Below are 24,218 nucleotides of genomic sequence, written 5' to 3'. Positions count from 1 at the left end.
AGGAGGAATGACCCCAAGAACACCATCCCCACCGTCAAACATGGAGGTGGAAACATTATGCTTTGGGGGTGTTTTTCTGCTAAGGGGACAGGACAACTGCACCGCATCAAAGGGACGATGGACGGGGCCATGTACCGTCAAATCTTGGGTGAGAACCTCCTTCCCTCAGCCAGGGCATTAAAAATGGGTCATGGATGGGTATTCCAGCATGACAATGACCCAAAACACACAGCCAAGGCAACAAAGGAGTGGCTCAAGAAGAAGCACATTAAGGTCCTGGAGTGGCCTAGCCAGTCTCCAGACCTTAATCCCATAGAAAATCTGTGGAGGGACCTGAAGGTTCGAGTTGCCTTAATGACTTGGAGAGGATCTGCAAAGAGGAGTGGGACAAAATCCCTCCTGAGATGTGTGCAAACCTGGTGGCCAACTACAAGAAACGTCTGACCTCTGTGATTGCCAACAAGGGTTTTGCCACCAAGTACTAAGTCGAAGGGGTCAAATACTTATTTCCCTCATTAACATGCAAATCAATGTATAACTTTTTTGAAATTCGTTTTTCTGGATTTTTTTGTTATTCTGTCTCTCACTGTTAAAATACACCTACCATTAAAATTATAGACTGATCATTTCTTTGTCAGTGGGCAAACGTACAAAATCAGCAGGGGATCAAATACTTTTTTCCCCTCACTGTATGTAGGCTACATATAATTCTGTCATTTTCTATATAAAAATGGAGCTAAAGCCAAACCCAGGTGCTGAACATGTTCCCGGAAGCTTCTATTATGAAAAAGTTATAGAATACAATGAGAAAAGGAAAAGGAGTAGAGAAACTTTATATGTTATATGTTGGGGTGGTTTTATGACGGGTGTGACTGTACTTTAGATTTTTTTAAATGATAATCTTTGTCAACAATGTGTAAATGATGTACTACCATCAGGACAAAAAATGCAACCCTGCAAAGTACTTCACTTCCCAATGAACTGTCAAGGAATTGCATTCAAATGAGCCACGTTCAGTGAAATGATGTCACTCATTCTGTCGGACACCTGCAACGTCACTGAGATTAAAGTGTAAGTTAAATAGACATACTGGCTCAAATAACAAGGAAGGGAATAAATAATTAAAGGAGAATACAACATGGAACACAAGATATAAGTATTTGCTCAACTCCTGAGCAAATGTACCTCGCGTGATTATTGCAGGGTGCGGACAATACTTTGTCTGGTTACGGCAAGTTTCCAACAAACCAATGTCAGTAATACGTACATCCTTCTCATCTTAGTTAAAAGTTAATCTTTGCTTTAATTTGGGCACTGCAGACCGAAAAACTTGTGAGCCCAGGTGAAGAAACGAGTCAACTATTAAGAATAATACTTTTAAAAGCCTTGCACAGTGTAGTAGTCCAATTCTGATTCTTACATTTGATCAGTTCTTTGCACAATATGAAACATTTGCCACGTGAAGTGGGATGAAAAAAACAAAAATAACAAGAAAAAACAAATCATCATTTAAAATATATCATTGTATAATTGGCACTACAATTAAATGTCACTTTTTTGGGGTGAATTTCTTTCAAAGGCTCTCATAATTAGTTACCAACAAAAGTATAAGAAGGAAACTCACTACTGGTATCAAAGACTTCCCTCTTATTCTCCTTGTTCTCTCTGTCATGTGGGGTGAACAAGAAAACTGCAGTGGAAATGGTCACCTGACTGTGATTAATAGTAACCTGTTAACCCTCACAACTCTTACCAGATATCGTTGAGCTACTCAACTGAAAGCAGGCCTGGTTTGATCAAGGATCGAAGAACATGCTGTAGTCTGATGGGGTCACATGAAATAGAAAAGTGATATTATGGTGTTTTTATAAGGGAGGCTCACCAGTAAATGCCTCCACTAATTAAGCACAGGAACCATTGCAGTGCGCAGGGTTGATTAATAATGCCATTTCCAAATTCCCATACAGCCATGGTGCTCAAAGTGAGGTCCCCAGACCGCCAATGCTCCGATTCTCCTGGTGGTCCGCAAACTGATGCAAATGCAGGTTGATCCAAAAATAACGACAATGTTCATACCTTTTGTTTTGTACATTAATTAATATTTTAATTTTTACATATTTTATGCAGTGATTTAGATTGTTTTAACAGTCTCTGTATACCTAAGTACAAAATTCAAAACTAGACTGGATAGGATCCTTGGATCACTCAGTTATTAATGGACACCAAATGAGCGCGAATGGGTCAAATGGCCTCCTCTCATTTGTAAACTTTCTTTTGTTCTTTCTTATGTATTTATTGAAGATTTCAAAGTGTCAGTCTGGCATGTGTTACTTTCTGAGATGGGCTGAAATGGCTGTTCTCCTGAACTCTTAAACTAGTAAAATAAAATAAACGTGATCCATAAATAATACTAAATCCCGACTTAAAATGGAACATTTGAAATACACTTATTAGATGCAAATAAATATTTAAAAGAATGATATGTAAATGACTCAGTTGCAATGTTTTTTCTTTTCATGTGTTACATACATGCACTTCCAGTTATGCTGGGTGTGGAGGGTCCTTACCAAAAATCTTTAATACATTATTTACTAATTTACTTCATTTATATGTTGAATAATAAAAAGTAGCCCCTCAACTGTCCACAACTCTTTGTTTTATAGAATAGCAACATGAGATAATCATGTAGTTTATGCGCCAGATTTGACACCAGTGTCTTCAAAGAGGTTCGTTCAAACTAAGACAGTTGCTATGGAAATGTGATGGTGCTACAGCTGTGAACAGCCTGACTGTCACCTATTCCAAGGTCTCACACCAAATTGTTGTCGTTTCTATCGCAGCTGCAGGTTGTTAAGCACAGCAATATTAACAATAAATATTTTTGCAGCACGGTGAGGGCGTGACATCGTGGTGAGGTGGTTTCCCTTCACAGCCTGACTCAATCATATCCCATCCTAAGCAAATTGTCAACTGAAAACTAATGTGACTGCATTTGTGTACTGACACCCTTGCACCACCCATCACACATGCAAGTGTTTCGGTCAACAGTTTAGAGCCCTGTTAAGAGATGAACAAATGTGTTTTGTCAGCAGGGGAAGGGGGCTGGTTGCTCTGTGGAAATGTTTGCACCAGCTGAGAGGTCAGTAGGCCAAAAAAGTTTGAGAAACACTGCCATACAATATATAGACGGGTGACAAATTAAGGGAAGAACCAACATAAAAGTGTCTCAGTAAGGTGTTGGGCACCATAAGCCGCCAGAACAGCTTCAATGCTCTTGGCACAGATTCTGCGAGTCTCTGGACTCTACTGGAGGGATGAACACCATTTTGACAAAAGATATTCCCTTATTTGGTGTTTTGATGATGGTGGTGGAGAGCGCTGTCTAAAACGTCGGTCCAAAATCTCCCATAGGTGTTAAATCGGGTTGAGATCTGGTGACTGTGAAGGCCATAGCATATGATTCACATCATTTTCACACTCATCAGACCATTCAGTGAGCCGTCATGCCCTGTGGATGGGGCATTGTCATCCTGGAAGAGACCACTGCCATCAGGAAATGTGAAACCATAGGATAAAGGTGATCACAGAATAACTTTGTCATGATTTGCAGTGACCCTTCCCTCTAAGGGGACAAGTGGACCCAAACCATGCCAGGAAAATGCCCCCCACAGCATAGCAGAGCCTCCGGACCCCCTCACTGTAGGGGTCAAGCAGTCAGGCCTGTACCGTTCTCTTGGTGTCGCCACACATGCACTCGCCCACTTGTCCAGAACACGAGCCAGTTGAGTGTCTGTGTGACTGAAGCTCCTGCCATTTGTGCCCCAATAATGACCCCTCTTTCAAAGAAACTTAGATCCTTTCCTCTTGCCATCTTTATACAAAATCGAGGTCAACTGTTCCTGCTCAGCATTTTTATACATGCCACAGAGCATGATAGGATGTTAATTGCTTAATTGTATCATGCAGTACACCTGTTTGGAGGCATCTGCATTCCTTATGTTCCTCCACTCATTTACTCATTTTTTCCTTGGATTTGTCACCCATCTAACAGCACAAAAAAATGGCCCTAATGCACCCTAAAGAGTATCAGTTTAGATACCAAGCCGAGTAACTGCTGCCCTCTTAATGAACCTGTAATGAATAATGTTTTGCGGAACAGGAGAACCACACAAACTATACAAGCAAACGTATACTCACCTAAAGGATTATTAGGAACACCATACTAATACTGTGTTTGACTCCCTTTCGCCTTCAGAACTGCCTTAATTCTACGTGGCATTGATTCAACAAGGTGCTGAAAGCATTCTTTAGAAATATTGGCCCATATTGATAGGATAGCATCTTGCAGTTGATGGAGATTTGTGGGATGCACATCCAGGGCACGAAGCTCCCGTTCCACCACATCCCAAAGATGCTCTATTGGGTTGAGATCTGGTGACTGTGGGGGCCAGTTTAGTACAGTGAACTCATTGTCATGTTCAAGAAACCAATTTGAAATGATTCGACCTTTGTGACATGGTGCATTATCCTGCTGGAAGTAGCCATCAGAGGATGGGTACATGGTGGTCATAAAGGGATGGACATGGTCAGAAACAATGCTCAGGTAGGCCGTGGCATTTAAACAATGCCCAATTGGCACTAAGGGGCCTAAAGTGTGCCAAGAACACATCCCCCACACCATTACACCACCACCACCAGCCTGCACAGTGGTAACAAGGCATGATGGATCCATGTTCTCATTCTGTTTACGCCAAATTCTGACTCTACCATCTGAATGTCTCAACAGAAATCGAGACTCATCAGACCAGGCAACATTTTTCCAGTCTTCAACTGTCCAATTTTGGTGAGCTTGTGCAAATTGTAGCCTCTTTTTCCTATTTGTAGTGGAGATGAGTGGTACCCGGTGGGGTCTTCTGCTGTTGTAGCCCATCTGCCTCAAGGTTGTACGTGTTGTGGCTTCACAAATGCTTTGCTGCATACCTCGGTTGTAACGAGTGGCTATTTCAGTCAAAGTTGCTCTTCTATCAGCTTGAATCAGTCGGCCCATTCTCCTCTGACCTCTAGCATCAACAAGGCATTTTCACCCACAGGACTGCCGCATACTGGATGTTTTTCCCTTTTCACACCATTCTTTGTAAACCCTAGAAATGGTTGTGTGTGAAAATCCCAGTAACTGAGCAGATTGTGAAATACTCAGACCGGCCCGTCTGGCACCAACAACCATGCCACGCTCAAAATTGCTTAAATCACCTTTCTTTCCCATTCAGACATTCAGTTTGGAGTTCAGGAGATTGTCTTGACCAGGACCACACCCCTAAATGCATTGAAGCAACTGCCATGTGATTGGTTGGTTAGATAATTGCATTAATGAGAAATTGAACAGGTGTTCCTAATAATCCTTTAGGTGAGTGTATATCTAACACACTTGGATGACTTTCAGAAACATAACTCCAATGAAAGCACTGCAGTGACCAACACTATATCAATTAAACCAACTCTGCAATCAAACTTATGCCTTCTTTTGAGTTTCTTCACAAGGTTCACCTGATTAACAGTTTAGTTAGGACTCCAATAACTTCATCGTGATTAACCACTGTTGACAGCCTGAACCCAAGCTTTTGCAGTGTGCCGTGCATGACTGTCTGCTGATAGTGAAAATATTGACTGCCCAACAAATCGACTCTGTTCTGTGTAGTGGCATGGAAGGCTGGCTTTAATCGACTGTCCTCCCCTCCCTCCCAGTCACCGTAAAGAGGCCTGGCCAGTTTTTAAAGGTTGTCTATGGCAGTCATGTGGGAAAGGGCGGTTTTGCGGTGGACTTCAGGGAGTTGTTTCTATTTCAGGGTAGATAAAGACAGGACCACATTGTGCAGTCCAGTGTACGACTGTAACTGAATCAACCTTATAGGAAGTATTTTTATTGTGAAGTCCATCCATCATACTGAAATTTAGAAGGGGTTAGTTTTACCTGAGAACACATTTCAACATCATTACCCTTACACTCATTTCTGCACACTGACCACTTCAAAGGAAACTACTTTGATAGTTGTGGTGCTTTATTTCCAAGCTCAGCTGATGGGTAACACTGTCAGCTGTTCATAATTAGCAAAGCTACTGATTTGATCACGAGAGACTTCATCTTTATGTATTTAGTCTGTGCCTTTACCCAGGGCAACTTAGAGTTGTCAGAAATTACACTTCTCAAAAGATGCACACAAAAGAGTAAATTACAATAAATGCAAAATACAATGTACAGCAATATAGAATTTAGTGAATGTGAATTAAAAAACAAGTACAAATACAGTTACATCCATTATGCGTGCAGTTCAGACATCAGGTATAATTATCAATAATACATGTAGCATACAGTGAGGGAAAAAAGTATTTGATCCCCTGCTGATTTTGTACGTTTGCCCACTGACAAAGAAATGATCAGTCTATAATTTTAATGGTGGGTGTATTTTAACAGTGAGAGACAGAATAACAACAACAAAATCCAGAAAAATGCATTTAAAAAAAGTTATACATTGATTTGCATGTTAATGAGGGAAATAAGTATTTGCTCCCCTATCAATCAGCAAGATTTCTGGCTCCCAGGTGTCTTTTATACAGATAACGAGCTGAGATTAGGAGCACTCTCTTAAAGGGAGAGCTCCTAATCTCAGGTCGTTACCTGTATAAAAGACACCTGTCCACAGAAGCAATCAATCAATCAGATTCCAAACTCTCCACCATGGCCAAGACCAAAGAGCTGTCCAAGGATGTCAGGGACAAGATTGTAGACCTACACAAGGCTGGAATGGGCTACAAGACCATCGCCAAGCAGCTTGGTGAGAAGGTGACAACAGTTGGTGCGATTATTCGCAAATGGAAGAAACACAAAATAACTGTCAGTCTCCCTCGGTCTGGGGCTCCATGCAAGATCTCACCTCGTGGAGTTTCAATGATCATGAGAACGGTGAGGAATCAGCCCAGAACTACACGGGAGGATCTTGTTAATGATCTCAAGGCAGCTGGGACCATAGTCACCAAGAAAACAATTGGTAACACTACGCCGTGAAGGACTGAAATCCTGCAGCGCCAGCAAGGTCCCCCTGCTCAAGAAAGCACATGTACAGGCCCGTCTGAAGTTTGCCAATGAACATCTGAATGATTCAGAGGAGAACTGGGTGAAAGTGTTGTGCTCAGATGAGACCAAACTCGAGCTCTTTGGCATCAACTCAACTCGCCGTGTTTGGAGGAGGAGGAATGACCCCAAGAACACCATCCCCACCGTCAAACATGGAGGTGGAAACATTATGCTTTGGGGGTGTTTTTCTGCTAAGGGGACAGGACAACTGCACCGCTTCAAAGGGACGATGGACGGGGCCATGTACCATCAAATCTTGGGTGAGAACCTCCTTCCCTCAGCCAGGGCATTGAAAATGGGTCGTGGATGGGTATTCCAGCATGACAATGACCCAAAACACACAGCCAAGGCAACAAAGGAGTGGCTCAAGAAGAAGCACATTAAGGTCCTGGAGTGGCCTAGCCAGTCTCCAGACCTTAATCCCATAGAAAATCTGTGGAGGGAGCTGAAGGTTCGAGTTGCCAAACGTCAGCCTCGAAACCTTAATGACTTGGAGAGGATCTGCAAAGAGGAGTGGGCCAAAATCCCTCCTGAGATGTGTGCAAACCTGGTGGCCAACTACAAAGAAACGTCTGACCTCTGTGATTGCCAACAAGGGTTTTGCCACCAAGTACTAAGTCGAAGGGGTCAAATACTTATTTCCCTCATTAACATGCAAATCAATGTATAACTTTTTTGAAATGCGTTTTTCTGGATTTTTTTGTCGTTATTCTGTCTCTCACTGTTAAAATACACCTACCATTAAAATTATAGACTGATCATTTCTTTGCCAGTGGGCAAACGTACAAAATCAGCAGGGGATCAAATACTTTTTTCCCCTCACTGTATATAATTATAATATATTAATAATGAACAGGTGATGAACAACCACTTTAGCCATAGCCATGATTGAAATGAAGGTTAGGCCTATACTTTACAATTTTTAAACTTACTACAATTATAGTGGAACAGAAAAATCACAGTTACTTTACTTACAGATACCTACTAAGATACGAGTACATAAACCAATCATGCTAGTTCCCCTTGAAGATGAATAAAAGTTTTACTCTGGTCTGTTTCAGAACTGCTATTTCTACTTGGCAAAATGTTGTAACAAAAGTACGGAATATGTTTAGTTCTGTGTGTAATTTAAAAAATGTGGGATATTTGGTTTTGTAATGTTTGGTAATCTGTGATACAAGCTGCTTATGTTAATTATACAGTTATCCAGGGCTTGAACTTAACCTGTATCTTTTTCTTTTTCTTTTATTATTGGTGGTTATGCCCTTGGAATGTCAGAATTAACCTAAATCCAGCTCCTGTGATAAGCCAGAGCTGGGAACTAGACTTAAATCTCTGAACAATGTGTCAGTGAAAATACATGAAATTAAGTTAAGTTGATTTATATAACACAGAAAAGACCATTTCACTTCACCTGCATTTCTTCACAAAGAACATTAACACCAGCTATTTGTTTGAATGCATTCTTACACATGGGCTTAATTTAGCTGAAATGTTACAAATACTGCAATGTAAAGGGGAAATTGGAAAATGTAGAATTTAAAACAAGGGCAGTAATGTTCAGACTGTACAATGCAGTAGTTAGAGCTCATCTGGATACTGTGGACAGTTCTGGGCTCCACACTTCAAGAAAGATATCGCCTGTCTAGAGGCAGTTCAGAGGAGAGCATAAGAAAGTTTACAAACGAGAGGAGGCCATTCGACCCATTGTGCTCGTTTGGTGTCCATTAATATCTAAGTGATCCAAGGATCCTATCCAGTCTATTTTTAAATGTTCCCAAACTTTCAGCTCCTACCACATCGCTGGGGAGTTTGTTCAGATTGTGACGCCTCTCTGTGTGAAGAAGTGTCTCCTGTTTTCTGTCTTGAATGCCTTGAAGCCCAATTTCCATTTGTGTCCCCGGGTGCGTGTGTCCCTGCTGATCTGGAAAAGCTCCTCTGGTTTGATGTGGTCGATGCCTTTCATGATTTTGAAGACTTGGATCAAGTCCCCACGTAGTCTCCTCTGTTCCAGGGTGAAAAGGTTCAGTTCCTCAGTCTCTCAGTAGGACATTCCCTTCAGACCTGGAATAAGTCTGGTTGCTCTCCTCTGAACTGCCTCTAGAGCAGCGATATCTTTCTTGAAGTGTGGAGCCTTATGTTCTTACTCTCATTGATAAACTGATTTGGAGAGCGGTTTTATGTTTGCCTCCTAATTTACACATTGGGACTATTGCTAAAAAAGTCATAGCACCAATAGCATTGTAGTAGGATTATCATGAAGAAGGATCTCTCATGACTTTAGCCCAAGGATAGAAAAGTTGCAAAACATTTTAATTTGTTACCGCATGGCAATCAGAGACTGTGTATCCCAAAGACAAAAAAATGTATATATTCCTTTACAATATACAACTGTGCCTGCATCTTTCCTGAGACTTACCCCTCCTCCATTCTCACAAAGAACTGCAGTAAAGATGCCACAATTAGAAACATAATATACAGCTTTGACTATAGTATAATATGCACTACATCTTATAGGAACATCAACACAAATATATATAAAAAAAAAACAATTACAATGTGATGGTAATCACTCATTTCACAACAATCAGTGACCATTATTTTTGAAGACTAGTAGAAATCTGTCCTGCGTTGCTTTAGGTCTTCATTTTTTATGTTAGCAATCCATTACATGGCTTTTCTTTTTAGCTCTGTAACGTAATGATGTAACTACAATCCATTTACAAGCAGTATAAATAACCTCCCAAATAACTTCCCACTGCTAATGTACACAGTGTACCACACTTTTCAAAGGCACCCAACCTTTAAAGCAAATACACAACCAATACATGTTTATACAGCACTAGCCACAGAACAGCTTTTTGCATCTTAGCAGACAAATGATATGCTTGCATTAAAAAGGAAAAATATCTTTAGCAGCAGAATTTGTCCTATAGTTGATCCTTCTTTACGATCAAATCATACCCTTTATGAGATCAGCCAATTTGTGGGCAGATGTGTGTGGGATAGGTGAAGGTATGCTACACTCCAGAACACAATTCAGGAAAACTGTAACAGTCATTTGGTGGTATGAAGGTTTACAATATTAATTAAAGATTTGAGGATATAGTAAACACATAAATTAGAGTTGTTTACAGATTTAAACTCTCAATGGTAACCAAAGCAGTTGGGATTCACACACTAGAAACTCTGCCTCACTGTTAACTCCAGGCATTGTCTTGTGTGAATGTTAATAGGGTTTCTGGTTCAGTAACATTTTATCTTCTGTAGCTGTTACCACAAAGAACAACACCATTGGTATCTAGTGAGAAACCTCAACAGACACACACAACTTCCTTCTTCAGAAGTCAGACCAGTTTTTCATTTAGAGAGATCAATTGTCTCCTTTGTGTCATCTATTTTTACGTGACTAACGAAGAAGGTTTTAAGCTTTAAAAAGTAGGCTATACTCTTTCAGAAGATATGGAACAGTAACACAGGAAGCAAGTTGGTACAATGATTGTGACATGAGGAGAGTCTGAAACAGATCAAAATCAGCATATGTAGGAGGAGCTTCTGAACTGTTACACACTTGTAGCTCAAACAAAGTTCTGCTTTTTTACAGAAATAGCAAGTCAGGTAAAGGAAAAACTTGTGCAGTAAACTCCCTTAGTTAACCTCTTTACAATTTACAAACATGTGGTGCCACCTTTGTATGCCATATAGTATAGATGTGCACATACACAATTCGAAATCCATGACCAATCTTGAATTTAGCCTGAAAGCTGCCAATTGACCCTTCCCCACTAAAATATTTACTACAGAGCCAAATGTCTGAGTGACTTTCAAACCCCAAACAAGGAAGGTCTGTGTAACACATAAAACCTCCATTCATTTGGTTCCCTGATACTGTACTGTACCGAACTTATTATATTTGATGCGCTCAGTCCTTCAATACGTGCAGTTTAAACTCTGTCTTGTCTGTTTGAAGTTTTGATGAAAGTAGTACTTGATGTTGTCCTGTGTTTCATCTTCACAAGCAAACACATGAAAGTCCTTGTGCCTCTCTGTGTGCCACGATAAGAAAACAAGTATGAACGGCAAGAAAACACTGTCCTGTTCCTGAGGACACTTTGTGATTGAGGGCCACTTGTTAGGGCTACAATACAAAATATAAAGTCAGATACTATAACAAAGAATGCAACCAAATGTAGTTTTCACCATTTTCATTGCTTTGTTGTTGTTTTTAATGGACAGAAGAATGAAATATTAAAAAAAATATATGCCTTTGCATTTTGTTATTTCTAGAGATCTGCTAGAGATGCTTTCTGCTTTATACATTTCACACCATTTTTGTCAGGAAAAGTCTCAGGAGGAGAATTCAGACATGTTCAGCTATGCATTTATTACATTAGACAATACAAACTGACCAGTGTCAATGTTAGTTGTGCGTCTAACTGTTGTATGCGGCTCTGCTGCAATAGTAGCTTATTTGAGACATGAAATTAATCCACTTGCTTAGAAGGCCAAGCTGGAAGTTTTTGGAGACTAATGTCCATAGTTATATAAAATTGGTCAGTTTCTAAATGATGCAGTATTTTACATTTACAGTTGCAGCTGAAATAGACATCCCAAGGATTCACCTCTATTTTATTTTTAGGGACAGGAAACATCAAACTTCAATATAACATCTGAGAAAAGTGGCCTTAAGTCACAGCTTGTTGAACATGCGTATCTGAGTAAGGTACATTTTGTTTTCCATATCCTTTTCTTTCCCCGAATACAAAGCTCTCTCTTATCAAGAAAAGATAAAACTGTGATAAAGTAACTGGCCAAATTTAACTATCACATCTACTAGGTAAGATACTATTTAAGTTTTATAATATTGACTTCAGTTGTTCAAAACGGAAGGCGTCTGTCAAAGTAAACCAGTAACGTTGTGTCTTTACTAAAGGAAAACTAAAGAGTGAACATCTTGAATCTGTAGCCTTATCGGGTCACATTGACCAGTTATCATACTGCAGACGCTGCATGACACACAAAGTATACAAAGGAAGTGGTGCTTGTGGGAAGTATGCTTGTGGGGGTGTGCAGAGGCTGAACATATGACAGGCTTTACCTGAACTTAATGCTCAGACAGTTAGCCTTTCATTTTTAGGCTCAGATCATTGGTGAAAAACCATGACATTTGCCTGTCTTCCTGCTATATAAGAGTACATTTGTGGAGAAAATGCTTTCAAAATGACTGCATTTCAGCACAAGTGCATATCGGACAGTCCTCAGTGTATCAAACCAAATCAATTCAAACTACTGTAAGTCACTAGAGCCTGTATTCTGTTGTGGAACTGAATGACAATGATTATAGCCTAACAGATAGATATTCGTGCAGTTCAAGATCTTCAAAACCCACATCCCTGCGTTTGTTTCCACTCAACCCAGTTTACTCTCAGGGTATCATGAATAAGCACTGGAGTGATGACGAGTTTCAAGACACAGCACTTCCTTTAGTATGGGCTACTAACACTCAATCTGGTTATGAAATACAACATTATTCAGCAAATTAACTTTCACATCAGCCTGCCCTCCACGAACTCCATAATAAAGTGGCTTTGTGAAGATTAGGATGTGATCCAGGACTGCCCACATGATGCAAAATCCATATGCTTTAGAAACAATGTAAAAACAAGGCATAATGCACAGTGAGTGCCACATAAACAAGTTTTTTGCATGTCATATATTAATATGGCACAAGTAAAATGACTTAAAACCATTCCCTGAACTGAAAACCAATTGCAATTGTCTCGGACACTGATCACACTTTCCACTTAATTGTTTTAATCCACTACTGGAGGAGAAAAACACGTTTGACTGCTATACCATACTTTAGGATAGTGTTTCCTGCATTGATCACGGTGCATTCGCTATTTGTACCTTATATATACGTCCACCTTTTACTAATAAAACTTTAGTTACACAATGCTATATTTAGGAATGCAAACAACACGTGTTACCCAGCCAGACTTCCTGTTTGGGCGGTTTACTGGTCCGCTTACAGGGAAATGCATTTGCCTATAAAATAGCCACAGCATAAAACAATATATGAAATAACTTATTCAAAACGTGTGGTACCTGTGCTCCGCTGGTGCACCTGCGATGTAGTGCTGCTGCCGGGGCTCATCCTTCACTCAAGCCTAGACAACTAGTTTTAAAGTACTTTTTTCCCTCTATCCCAACTCTCTTGCTGTGAGCCTGTGTCACTTGTGAAAGTTGGCTGATGTGCACGGCTCTATCCGTCTTTTTGCTGCCTTGCGTCTGTGAGTAAATAGGTGTGGAGTAAAACAAGCGCACAGTGTATAGAAATGCGCAGGTTGGGCGACTGGGATCAGGGGGCGGGGCTTCACGGAGACGCAGCGTCACCATGGTAACAGCGCCGGTGCAAAGTTCCACGCTCGACGAAACTGAAACAAAAAAAAAGTTCACGTCGTGTTCTTGTGGCGCAGATGCACGCAGATCTGCCCGCATCTGCGCCGCTCCGCCAATGGGATCGGTGTGATTTTGCAGCTCTGCGCAGATTTGCACTTCATTGGCTTAAAGGCGCGGATCCGTGAAGAACTGCGGAAATCTGCGCTGCAGGAACTGGACGTGGGTTTAGTCTGTGCTCCCTCATACGCTTGAAATGAAGAGACGTCGGGATGGAGAGAACTGTGTTCACTGCACCTTCTGTGTCAGTATGTCAAATATATACAACTAAATGCACAGCAGTTGGGCAGATGTGTGTGAAACTTAAATGTTAGCATACTTTAACAAGAAATGTCTCCTCCTTAAAGTAGACATTGCCTTTTACTTTCCTTAACACATACAACTCATATGAGTAATCTTGTAGGCTACAGCATAAGGGTATTTGACAATAGTGAAATGGCAACATCTTCAGTGCATAATATAATAGTATATTAGTACAGATTCTATAATAGTATGGATGATTTTAAATAATCGCAAATGAATCCCCAAAACCCAGTTTGACATATGTATCATAAACTATTAACAGGTTTAAGAAAAATATTTGATCTCAATTTACAAGGCTTCTGTGAGACAAATATGTCACACTGAACTCCTAAGATTTAACCCCAACACTCTTCTGTTTTTCAGTCTATGCAGCCAGAATCAATTGAATATACATGATTTACAAGTTAACAAGTCAAGGAAAAGGGTCATATGAATATAACGCTCAATGACCCACTTAGTTTATCAATTCCTTTTGCTAATGAAGAAAAAGGAATTAAAGAAAAAATAAGACGTGGGTAGTTGTCACATAAATACAGCTAATGCAAGCTTACATTTTGCTCATTGGGTTTATTTTTCATCTTTTTAAAAAGGGGGTGATCAGTTTAACATAACATTGACATCTTATGAATATGGGCAGTTTTGTAACAGCTTTTCCACAGTGGAGATTAAAAGACTGCACTGCTGAGCTATCTCTCTTACTGTTATGTCATAGTTACCCTCTAAACAGAAAGGCACAATAAATACATAAATAAATAAATAAAATGCTAAATTGTGTCAGATCCTGCAAGCATATTGAAACAGGTTTTGTCTTTTTAATTACGACTCCTTATTAAAATAGATACCCCTCTGATCTTTATGTATTATGTTTGCAGCTGGGTTCTATTCATTGACAATGCAAGTTGTAGCGGCTGATGAATTTCACAGAAGCCTATAACAGCCAGAAATAACAACCTACTTCAAAGCTGCTACTATTTATCATTGCTTTTGAAATGCTTAGGTCCCATTAAATCCCATTTTACACAGTTTCTCTCACTGTTGTGCCTCAGATGATTCAACTGCTGTGCATTTCTACAGGTCCCGCATTTACAAAATATTAGACAATATATAAAAAGACCATTTCAATTTAGCAGGGAGGCAGTTATTATTCTTTCAGTCACATTTGGTGTTTTTAAAGGGCTCTGATATAGTCTTCTCCTTTTGGAAAAGTTTTGGACCTTGCAAGTTCTCCATGTGTTTTTCCTCCATGGATACAATTTCCTCTCTGGAAGAAATTTCAATAAAAAAGAACTACATAAGAACATAAGGAAGTTTACAATCGAGAGGAGGCCATTCGACCCATCGTGCTCGTTTGGTGTCCATTAATAACTAAGTGATCAAGGATCCTATCCAGTCTGTTTTTGAATGTTCCCAAATGGTCTCTTCAGCCACATCGCTGGGGAGTTTGTTCAGATTGTGACGCCTCTCTGTGTGAAGAAGTGTCTCCTGTTTTCTGTCTTTAATGCCTTGAAGGCCAATTTCCATTTGTGTCCCTGGGTGCGTTTGTCCCTGCTGATCTGGAAAAGCTCCTCTGGTTTGATGTGGTCGATGGCCTTCATGATTTTGAAGACTTGGATCAAGTCCCCACGTAGTCTCCTCTGTTCCAGGGTGAAAAGGTTCAGTTCCTCAGTCTCTCAGTAGGACATTCCCTTCAGACCTGGAATAAGTCTGGTTGCTCTCCTCTGAACTGCCTCTAGAGCAGCGATATCTTTCTTGAAGTGTGGAGCCCATAACTGTCCACAGTATCCAGATGAGCTCTAACTAGTGCATTGTACAGTCTGAACATCACTGCCCTTTGCACTTTTGACAATATACCCTAACATTCTGTTTGCCTTATTTATTGCTTCCCCAGAATGTTTGGATGGAGAAAGTGAGGAGTCCACATAGACTCCTAGGTCTTTATTATGCATTACTTCTTCCAGTTCTACCATTTGAATTGTTTCCTGGACTATATTCATATGTCTGATTTATACACACTGAGCTTCAGTTAATAATATTTTGGATATCTACAGGCCTGGAAGTGAGATCACATGCTCTTAAAAGGAACATCATGCAAACTGTGTGTGATGCAATGTGAAGCTTCTGAAAGCTGAGAGCCCAGCGTTTCCTGTTTTTAACGGTGAGAGAAGGAGAATTTCAAAACTGATTAGAATTAATCCTGGTGAAATTAACTGGACTTGACTGAGGGTGGCAGCAGCTGATTTCCTCTGAGTACATAAGAAACAGAGGTATGGTTTGGGAGCCACCAGTGAAAGTTCAGTTTTCATTTAGCAAACACATTTCTATATACCACAAAATTCACTGGGCAAGCCTCCCTTCCTTAGTAATGCAAATGGTTAGTGGTCAGTGGTTTCCAGTTCTGGTCCTTGAGAGTGACAGACCTTCCTAGTTCAGTCATTTTGGTTACATACAGTGCCTTACAAAAGTATTCAAACCCTCTCACTATTTTCAGATTTTGTTTCTTTAAAGTGTGTAGTCATTACACTCGGAAGTAGGAATTAATGTGCTATATACACAACCTAATCCACACATTCAGAGCAAAAACTAAATATGAAATAAAAATGGAAAAGTCATGATTGCGTAAGTATTCAAACCCTGCAGTGTGACAAACCTGAATTCAGATGCACAAAATGACCTTAAAAACCCACACAATTAGTTGAAAGGCCTCTGTCTATGTGCAATAATCTCTGTGAGGTTCTTTAGTCAGGTAGTGAATTTGAAGCAAAGACTCAACCATGAAGATCAAGGAGCTTTCAAAGCAAGTCAGGGATAACGTCATTGAAAAACACAGGTCAGAAGAAGGGTACGAGTCTCTGAATATCCCTGTGAGCACAGCGTACATCAAACAATGGAGGGTGCATTGTACCACCCAGACACTGCCTAGATCAGGTTGTCCCTCCAAACTGAGCAGTTGGACAAGGAAGAAACTGGTGAGGGATGTCCCTGTGAGGCCAATGCCAACTTTGAAAGAGCTTCAAAGTCCAATGGCAAAGATGGGAGAAAATATGCATCAGTTAACACTATGCAGAACACTTCACAAAACTGGCTTGTATGGCAGGGTGTCAAGAAGGATGCCATCAATGAAAATAATCCATCTCAAAGCCTGCATGGACCAGCAAACTGGAACTTTTTGGTCTAAATGCCAAGCGTTATGTTGGTGCAAACCCACAGCACATCTCCCAGTCAACACCATCACTACAGTGAGGCACAGTAAAGGCAGCATCATGCTATGGGTATGCTTCTCCTCAGTAGAGACTGGAAAGCTTGTTAGGATTGAAGGAAAAATGGGTGGAGTAAATTCCAGGCAAATTCTAGAGGAAAACCTGTTTCAGCCTGTTAAAGACACAGGACAGTGATGCAACAAATAAGGCCAAAGGTACACTGGAGTGGCTAAAGAATAAGAAAGTGAATGTCCTTGAGTCACTGTGTACCAATTACCATCTTAATTAGTCAAGTTAAACATGATAATTAAAGACACCTGTAAGTCTCTTACTACAAACATTTAAAAATAATCCCAGCAGTTCAATGGGTTTAATATTTTGCTGACAAGATTGAGTCAGTTGAATATCCACTAATTGTCATTCATAAGTAGCCTTATTATTTTAATGACTGTGTGCATTATTGTTGAGGCAAAGTGTCAGATCTAATGGTGCACAGACCTGGGAAATTCTCACTTTAGTCCAATTTACACCTTACAAATGGGGATTGCTTGTCGTGAAAACTGTGCGATAGTTTTGTAATAACGAATAACCAGAGTTGAGATAATCAATTTAATTGATCCTGGTTTTGGTAAAAAAAGTACTGAATAGGCCTGCAAAGAAAACAATTACATAATCTTTTACTCAAATGTTTCCAGTCATTTTTTTTTCTTTCTTTCTCTGTTTTAACTGGACTTGTAGGGCAATTAAAAGGATCTGCATTTTAAAACAAAGTACTATAAAACTTTACCATAGATATCTGCATGACTCAAGTTTGGTTATCATTGCCAGAAGGAACTAATACATTTTAAACACTGTTTCAGTATTTAAAATAATATAATCACACATATAGTTTTTTTGTTTTAGTTTTTTACTTGAAAGCCTAATTCTTTCCTCTTGTTTCTTTTATTACTTTCAGTTTACAGACCAGTGATTTTCATTGTGGTATGTCTCCACCTTGTGGTGTAACAGTTTAACAAATGAAAAATAAAATTATTGTATTTGTGTGTGGCAGATAAGGAACAGAGGGGACTTACTTACAAAGCCTTCTACCACTATTGATGATGAGACATTTAACTTAAATATGGACTGATTAGCTCTGACTGCACTGTTTCCAGCATTTTCCACATCTTGATATAATCATTTTTCATTTCAGCACAATGGGAACTTTTCTTAAATGCTTGAGAAGGGCATTTGATTAAACTCTTAAAACATAAATTAATCTAGTAAACAGCCTGATTTCTGGTTTCCACTTAACACTAAGACTATACCTTTACAACCCTAACCGTACTGAACCAGGAGGCTGAACTAACTCTTACTCCAACATACTAAAACATATATTTTAAATCTAACCCACATTACTCCACAATGATCCAAATATAATGTGGACACTAAATTATGATTATTTCCTAATTATGTAAACAAATAAACAAATGCTGACTTTAGCACCATGTATATAGCTCCATCCCTGGGCACAAAACAACAGTAACCATAATCCAGGTAATAACTCTAAACAAAACACTAACATATAATTAGAAGATCCGCCCAAATTAATTCTACCAATTTCTAAATATCACTGCTTTTTTATTCGGTTTACCAAGGCAGTTGTGCTAAGATTCTTCATTTGTTTGTAGTGTTAAACTGAAGATTTAATCTAAAGAAAAACAGAAAAGATTGTCACATAAAGATTTGAAAAATACTACATTTTTGTTGTATCCGTAAGGCACTTTATAAAAGTAACAATGTAATTACTACATGCAATACAGAGAGGCTACTGTAAACCAATTTGCATGTTTTTAGTTCAGTCACATTCAGTTTGGTGATTGTCCAACATATGAATTAGTTTCCTTCAGACATATTCCTGAGTGGAACTCCATGGGCAACATCCAATGCAATTTACACATTTGTGACGCCAGGTGGCCCTGCACAGCACCACACATTGCAATTAAAAAAACTCAATTAAGTACTCTGGATAGATTTGATTGCAATCAAAGATCACAAAAATCTTTGGATTTGCAATATCATCCACACAGCTGTCATAGAAGTTCATGAGACTTCTGTCCTTGGAAGGCGGCCTGCAGTAAGTTGAATTTCCCAGAGTGAAATCCCCAACAAGCACTCGAGCGAGGAACATTGATTTGAATGAAGGTTCGCTCTGAAAGATGAGTGGCGCCACTCCGTGGGTTTGTAAAGTCATGTGATGATTTACACCGTTGTGGCAGAACTTGCTGGAGTACTTGGCATCTCTTGCAAAGTAAGTTCCTGAAAAACATGAAAATGCAGCCTCACATTATATCTCTGGGAGCAAAACTGTAAACTTATGCCAGAGTAAAGTACATTTACTTTATATATTTATATTAGCCATCTTATCTGTGTATATTGACAAATACTTCATAGCACAATTTACATGTATTCCTCCATGAAAATGGAAGTTCAAGACATTTGCGGAAACAATCTTGTATTAATTGTTATTGTTCCTGTAAATATGTTTTTGGGTAGCCATGCCAGGGCAATATCAAAATATTTGACTGTAACAATAACTGTTATGGTTCTGAGCCCTACATAGGATCCAGACCTGCATCACACTTTATGAGTCTGTTCAGTATGCTGGGTCAGTTCTTGAATAATATTTTGCATTGAAAGTGTTATGTAAAGAAGCTCTAGTTTTATATGCAACATAGTCCTTTAAGAAAGGTACAGTGCTCCGATCTCATTCTGAATGAATTTCAAAGGCTTACCTCGTAACAAAAATAAAAATACAGAGAATCAAATTCTTGCAATTTATTTCATAGTCATAGATTTGCAGAGCTCTGTCTGCATTAGTTATGCAATTCAATAACATAACTTTATAGAATCTTATAAAATCATATAACAAGGAACAATCTAGAAAACCTACCTTTTCCATAGACATTGCCATGGCTACCGTTTAATCTCCAGTCAAAGTTGTGGGTACATATCGCCTGCACAATATCGTGGCTGGTGCCATGAAAAAGCATCCTTTCTTCGATATCTGGAACTCGTTTTATCTTTCTTAGCTGGGCTTTTTTCCTATGGAAGGAAATAAAATAAAACAGACTGATGTAACATTTCCATCTTTGATAAAACTGATCTGGTAGAAGGCAGAGTTTTCCTGTACTTCAACTGTACTTTGCAATTACTATTTCTATAATCATTGAATTTCTTTATTAGCTATACCACTGCTGTTCTTAACATGCATAATCATTGCTGTTCTTCTGTGTGCAAGTTGAATTCTATTGACATGCATGAAGCACGTTGTCCTTTTGTTCATTGTTTTGTGAGAAATTGTAAATGCTAAGATTAACTGAATTCACTTTAATTTGGTGGGAACAAGACCCTAAACCAGATGCTGAGCAGCTCCCATATCCTGGGGGAGACAAGAGTTTCCAGTTAAAGATGTAAACAATTTAGGAGAAAGTCTAATGAAATTTCCTGAGATACGCCATGCAAAACTGTGTAACCTTATGATTGGCTGCTTTCACTTCTGTATCACTGCTTGTTCCAAAGAACTGTCCTCTCCTTCTGTAGAGCGCCCCAATTGGTGGGGCAGATAACTGCTTGTAACAAGGAAATCAACAGGCTCTTGCAATCCACAAAATAAGTTCCAATAATAATAATAATAATAATATTGTTATTATTATTATTATTATTATTATTATTATATATTTTTTTACCTGCAGAAGAATTCCCATAGGTCTAAGTTCTGAATTCTCTTAATTGCCTTAATGCGTGCAAGCAAGGTCCTTTCAAAGAGTCGGAGGACCTCTTTGTATTCATAGGTATTTCCATGCAAAGGGATGAGCTGGAAGAAATTAGACAGTAAAAGGAATGTTAAAATAAGCCAGATCATTCCTCAAGCGTGGAAAGGAAAAGCTCTTTTACACAATTCTCCTCTGCCGTATTAATTTGTTAAGTCTATAACCTTACATACACAAATGCAGTGCTTCTCAAATGAGCAAATATATGACTATGTTCAATTCAACAAAGCCATCTACCTTCCAGCATTTGTTCTCCATGATCACATTTATGTTTACTAATGCTTTTCTTACATAATTGCACATTTATCTTTGAAATACAATGGGAAATATTTGTGCATTTGTGCCTTTAAGGTTAAGGAGAAAACATCTCGATCCAAAGGCAAAGGCAAGCCTGTAATTTATTTCCTGAGCAAAGTATCCATGCAAACGTTTTCAATGTTCCACCCTGATCTTTATATATATGTAGATGTTCCTGTGAGCCTTATAGACACTTTGTACCAATAGAAACAAAAGACTTCACCAAATCCCTCTATCTGAATTTGTGGTTTAACTAAATTACAGTTGTATTTTAAAATAACTTAATTAACAGAATCAAACAGATATACTGAATTAAGATGTTTAAGTTAAGACCTCTGCAGACCACACAGTGTAGAATAGAAAAAATAGAAAAAATGTACAGTAAAGGAAAACTAGGGATTCAGTAGCAGTTTAATATTAAAATTAACTTTGTTCTAAAATATTAAAATTAACTTTGTTTCACAAGCTTTCCTGCTCCCTTACCTGGTAGGGATCATCAGTGTTAATCATTTCCCAATGTGAAGGAACTGGCAAGGCAAGGTTATCACAGATGAACCTGAATATGTAACATAAATACATTGTTATATTCAATGAAAAATTATGAAAGAGTCACTGAATAAAAAGATACCCAAGATGCCTCTGGGTCGTATTTCATAATACACCATTATTAAGCAGTGTAACAAAAGAAAGTTGTACAAAGGTGAGTGCAGGGAGAAATACGAGAGCGGAAACACATACTTATAGTTAGGTTGTGGCCAAGAGTTGGGAGATGTCTCATTAACTGAACATTTATTTGCAAATGTGACCAAAAAAAATAAGTAGAAATAAAGAAATCGCAGTGGTGGTGGCTATTTTATACGTACCTGAAACCAGTCACTGAAAAAAGAGCGCGCTTGATTGGCCTCTGCTTCCCCGTGCTGGTATTGGTCTGTTTCATCACTTTCCCCAAAAGCAAGTAAAGAAAGAGATTCTTTATAAACATCCTTTGAAGGGTCAATTCATATTGCTTCCAATGGACAGAAAATACAATCATACAGTAATGAATTAAAATACAACATGCATGTCCTGTCTCCCATGTAACTTCAATGAAAGTAAGAAAAACAGACCAAAAGATCATGAATATGTCATACCAGAAAAATCTAAGCGGTATGTGTATTTGGCTGTAGAGAACTCCATAACGCCTTGCTGATTCCTGCTGTAGTTCTTTTCAATATCGTCACTAGTCACAGTGCATGGTGTGTTACTCCCAACCTTGGATAAATAAACAAACTTGTCAAATGTACATGTCATTACAATAATACAGAATCCAGGGCATTTGGAAACACCTCAAACAGGGGAGGGTGGGTGGGGTGGGGTTAGAGGGGTTACTGGGGGGTAGGGAAGGGTAAAGAAACTGTTATTCCATTTTTTTTATATTTTTTTTAAATAACTGTTAAAAACTATTAAAAAAAAGAAACCAAAAAAAAAGAAATACCTCAAACATGTGCCAGACTCCGCAGTCTGCCAGGTAAAACCAGTGCCACTGGGTCTCTGAGGTGTCCATTTCCTCGACATCGCTGACATCCTCTTCGGCTGCTCTTGTGACAAACATGGTCTGAAATCAAAACAGGACAAAATTGGACACTTTATACTTCATGAACCCAGTGAGCAGCTTGGATTCCTTGCCCTCTCTCTTTTATATTCACTTCATATCCACTGAAATTTCAAACCGGCTTTGAAACAATCTACCACCTTGACAGCAATCACAGCAATGTAACACCATTAACTAGTAAAATGAATATGCGATTTACACACCAGAGAAGGCTGTAAACATTCCTTGGTTGATCTGACATGCATATTCAAATGTTTAATGTTAAATGTTAAAAAGGGGCGGTTCAGTGAGTCATACCCTGCCATTATTCTGTTAACCCTCTGACAGGTTAATATTATTACATGCCAGATACAGAACAACACACAATGTATGTACAGAAAAAGGTTTGATCTCTTTTCCTCATACCTTGTTATGTAACATGATGTAACAATATAGTTGATAAAATCTCTTTTCCAGCAAAAAGACACCATAGCAGGTAGTAGTGCATCACTGTCAGGGCTGCCACCTGATCCACACCATTGTTCAAATAAGCAATCATTGTTCCTGTTCTTCTTACAGATGGACGAATTAGTCCGTGAAAATGAATGCAATACGTTTAATTGAAGTTACTGTTAGTTATTAATTCATAAATCCCACTCGAACTTCAGAATGTCTTGCTGACATTGTTCAGACTTTTATACAAAATAAATTAAAATAAATACCGACAAACACACAGATCAGTAAATGTTTCTTTCCGTTGGGGGAAATTAAACACATAAAATAAAAATGCATTGCCCATTTTAAACACACACTATTAAGTTATCATGAATACACCTTAATATGCTGCATATATTATACTAATAAGCTAGTCCACTATTAATAATAATAATACAAATGACAACCTTACTAACTTTACTGTACATATTCGATGATCCATTCGTAAAAATATCAAAACGGTCCATATAGTATATTTGATTTAATGTTGCAGTCTATTTTGATGAGTTATTTCGTCTCAATTTGAAAATAAATACAATAAAAGCGACGTTATAACGTACTGTACATTTACCTCTGGTTCGTATTCAGTGATGCACAAGTCGGTGTTACGCCGTTGTTTGCCACTTCATTGATTTTTAAAGAAAAAATAAAAGCAATGTAGGTTTTTTTTATGCCATTAATACACTCCATAGCAATGCATCTTCCGCTTCTGTTTCTCCACCGATTGTTGTTTACTTCCCTATACGTCATGCTGCTGACTGACCAATGGGGGAGCGTTTCGTCATAGCGCTCTCTCACTGGTGCCAGATTGGGAGATTTGTAATTTCCCAGGGGGAAAGTTGGGGGCAGTATGTGTAGGGGGGAAAATCTTGGGGGAAATTTAGAGGGTTTCACAGTTGATTTGCACCTCTTCTACTGTTGAGATGTTGCACCCAGCGCCCCACCGGACCCCACTT

The 24,218-nt window shown here is 38.9% G+C and overlaps 2 protein-coding genes across 2 annotated transcripts in view; both read right to left on the bottom strand.

Annotated features, from left to right (window-relative positions):
* The window catches only part of cracr2aa (calcium release activated channel regulator 2Aa), a 45,248-nt gene extending 31,772 nt beyond the window's left edge, over positions 1–13,476 (bottom strand). The window contains exon 1 of the mRNA XM_066724170.1: positions 13,238–13,476. The gene's annotated coding sequence lies outside the window, so the exon portion shown is untranslated. The remainder of the gene's footprint in view (positions 1–13,237) is intronic.
* Positions 13,477–17,683: 4,207 nt separating this feature from the next.
* On the bottom strand, positions 17,684–24,000 carry parp11 (poly(ADP-ribose) polymerase family member 11). Its single transcript, XM_066724329.1, has 8 exons — positions 23,834–24,000; positions 22,672–22,791; positions 22,328–22,448; positions 22,061–22,136; positions 21,681–21,753; positions 20,817–20,944; positions 20,021–20,172; positions 17,684–19,386 (listed from the first exon to the last, which is right to left on the bottom strand). Exons 2-8 carry the CDS (start codon positions 22,786–22,788, stop codon positions 19,070–19,072), a joined length of 984 nt encoding a protein of 327 aa, XP_066580426.1. The 5' UTR covers positions 22,789–22,791; positions 23,834–24,000; the 3' UTR covers positions 17,684–19,069.
* Between the last annotated feature and the right edge of the window lie 218 nt (positions 24,001–24,218).

This window comes from Amia ocellicauda, chromosome 15 (genome assembly GCF_036373705.1).
Source record: "Amia ocellicauda isolate fAmiCal2 chromosome 15, fAmiCal2.hap1, whole genome shotgun sequence".
NCBI classification, from domain to species: Eukaryota; Metazoa; Chordata; class Actinopteri; order Amiiformes; family Amiidae; genus Amia; species Amia ocellicauda.
Note: the sequence above shows the minus strand (reverse complement) of the source record. Positions and strands in the feature narration are given on the sequence as shown.

Excerpts from the sequence above, each read along its gene's own strand:
- parp11 (XM_066724329.1), bottom strand. The coding sequence starts at position 22,788 with ATGTTTGTCACAAGAGCAGCCGAAGAGGATGTCAGCGATGTCGAGGAA. Across the intron at positions 21,754-22,060 it reads TTTTCAGTGACTGGTTTCAG|GTTCATCTGTGATAACCTTG; the intron begins GTACGTATAAAA and ends TTACATATTCAG. Across the intron at positions 19,387-20,020 it reads TGGCAATGTCTATGGAAAAG|GAACTTACTTTGCAAGAGAT; the intron begins GTAGGTTTTCTA and ends CATGTTTTTCAG.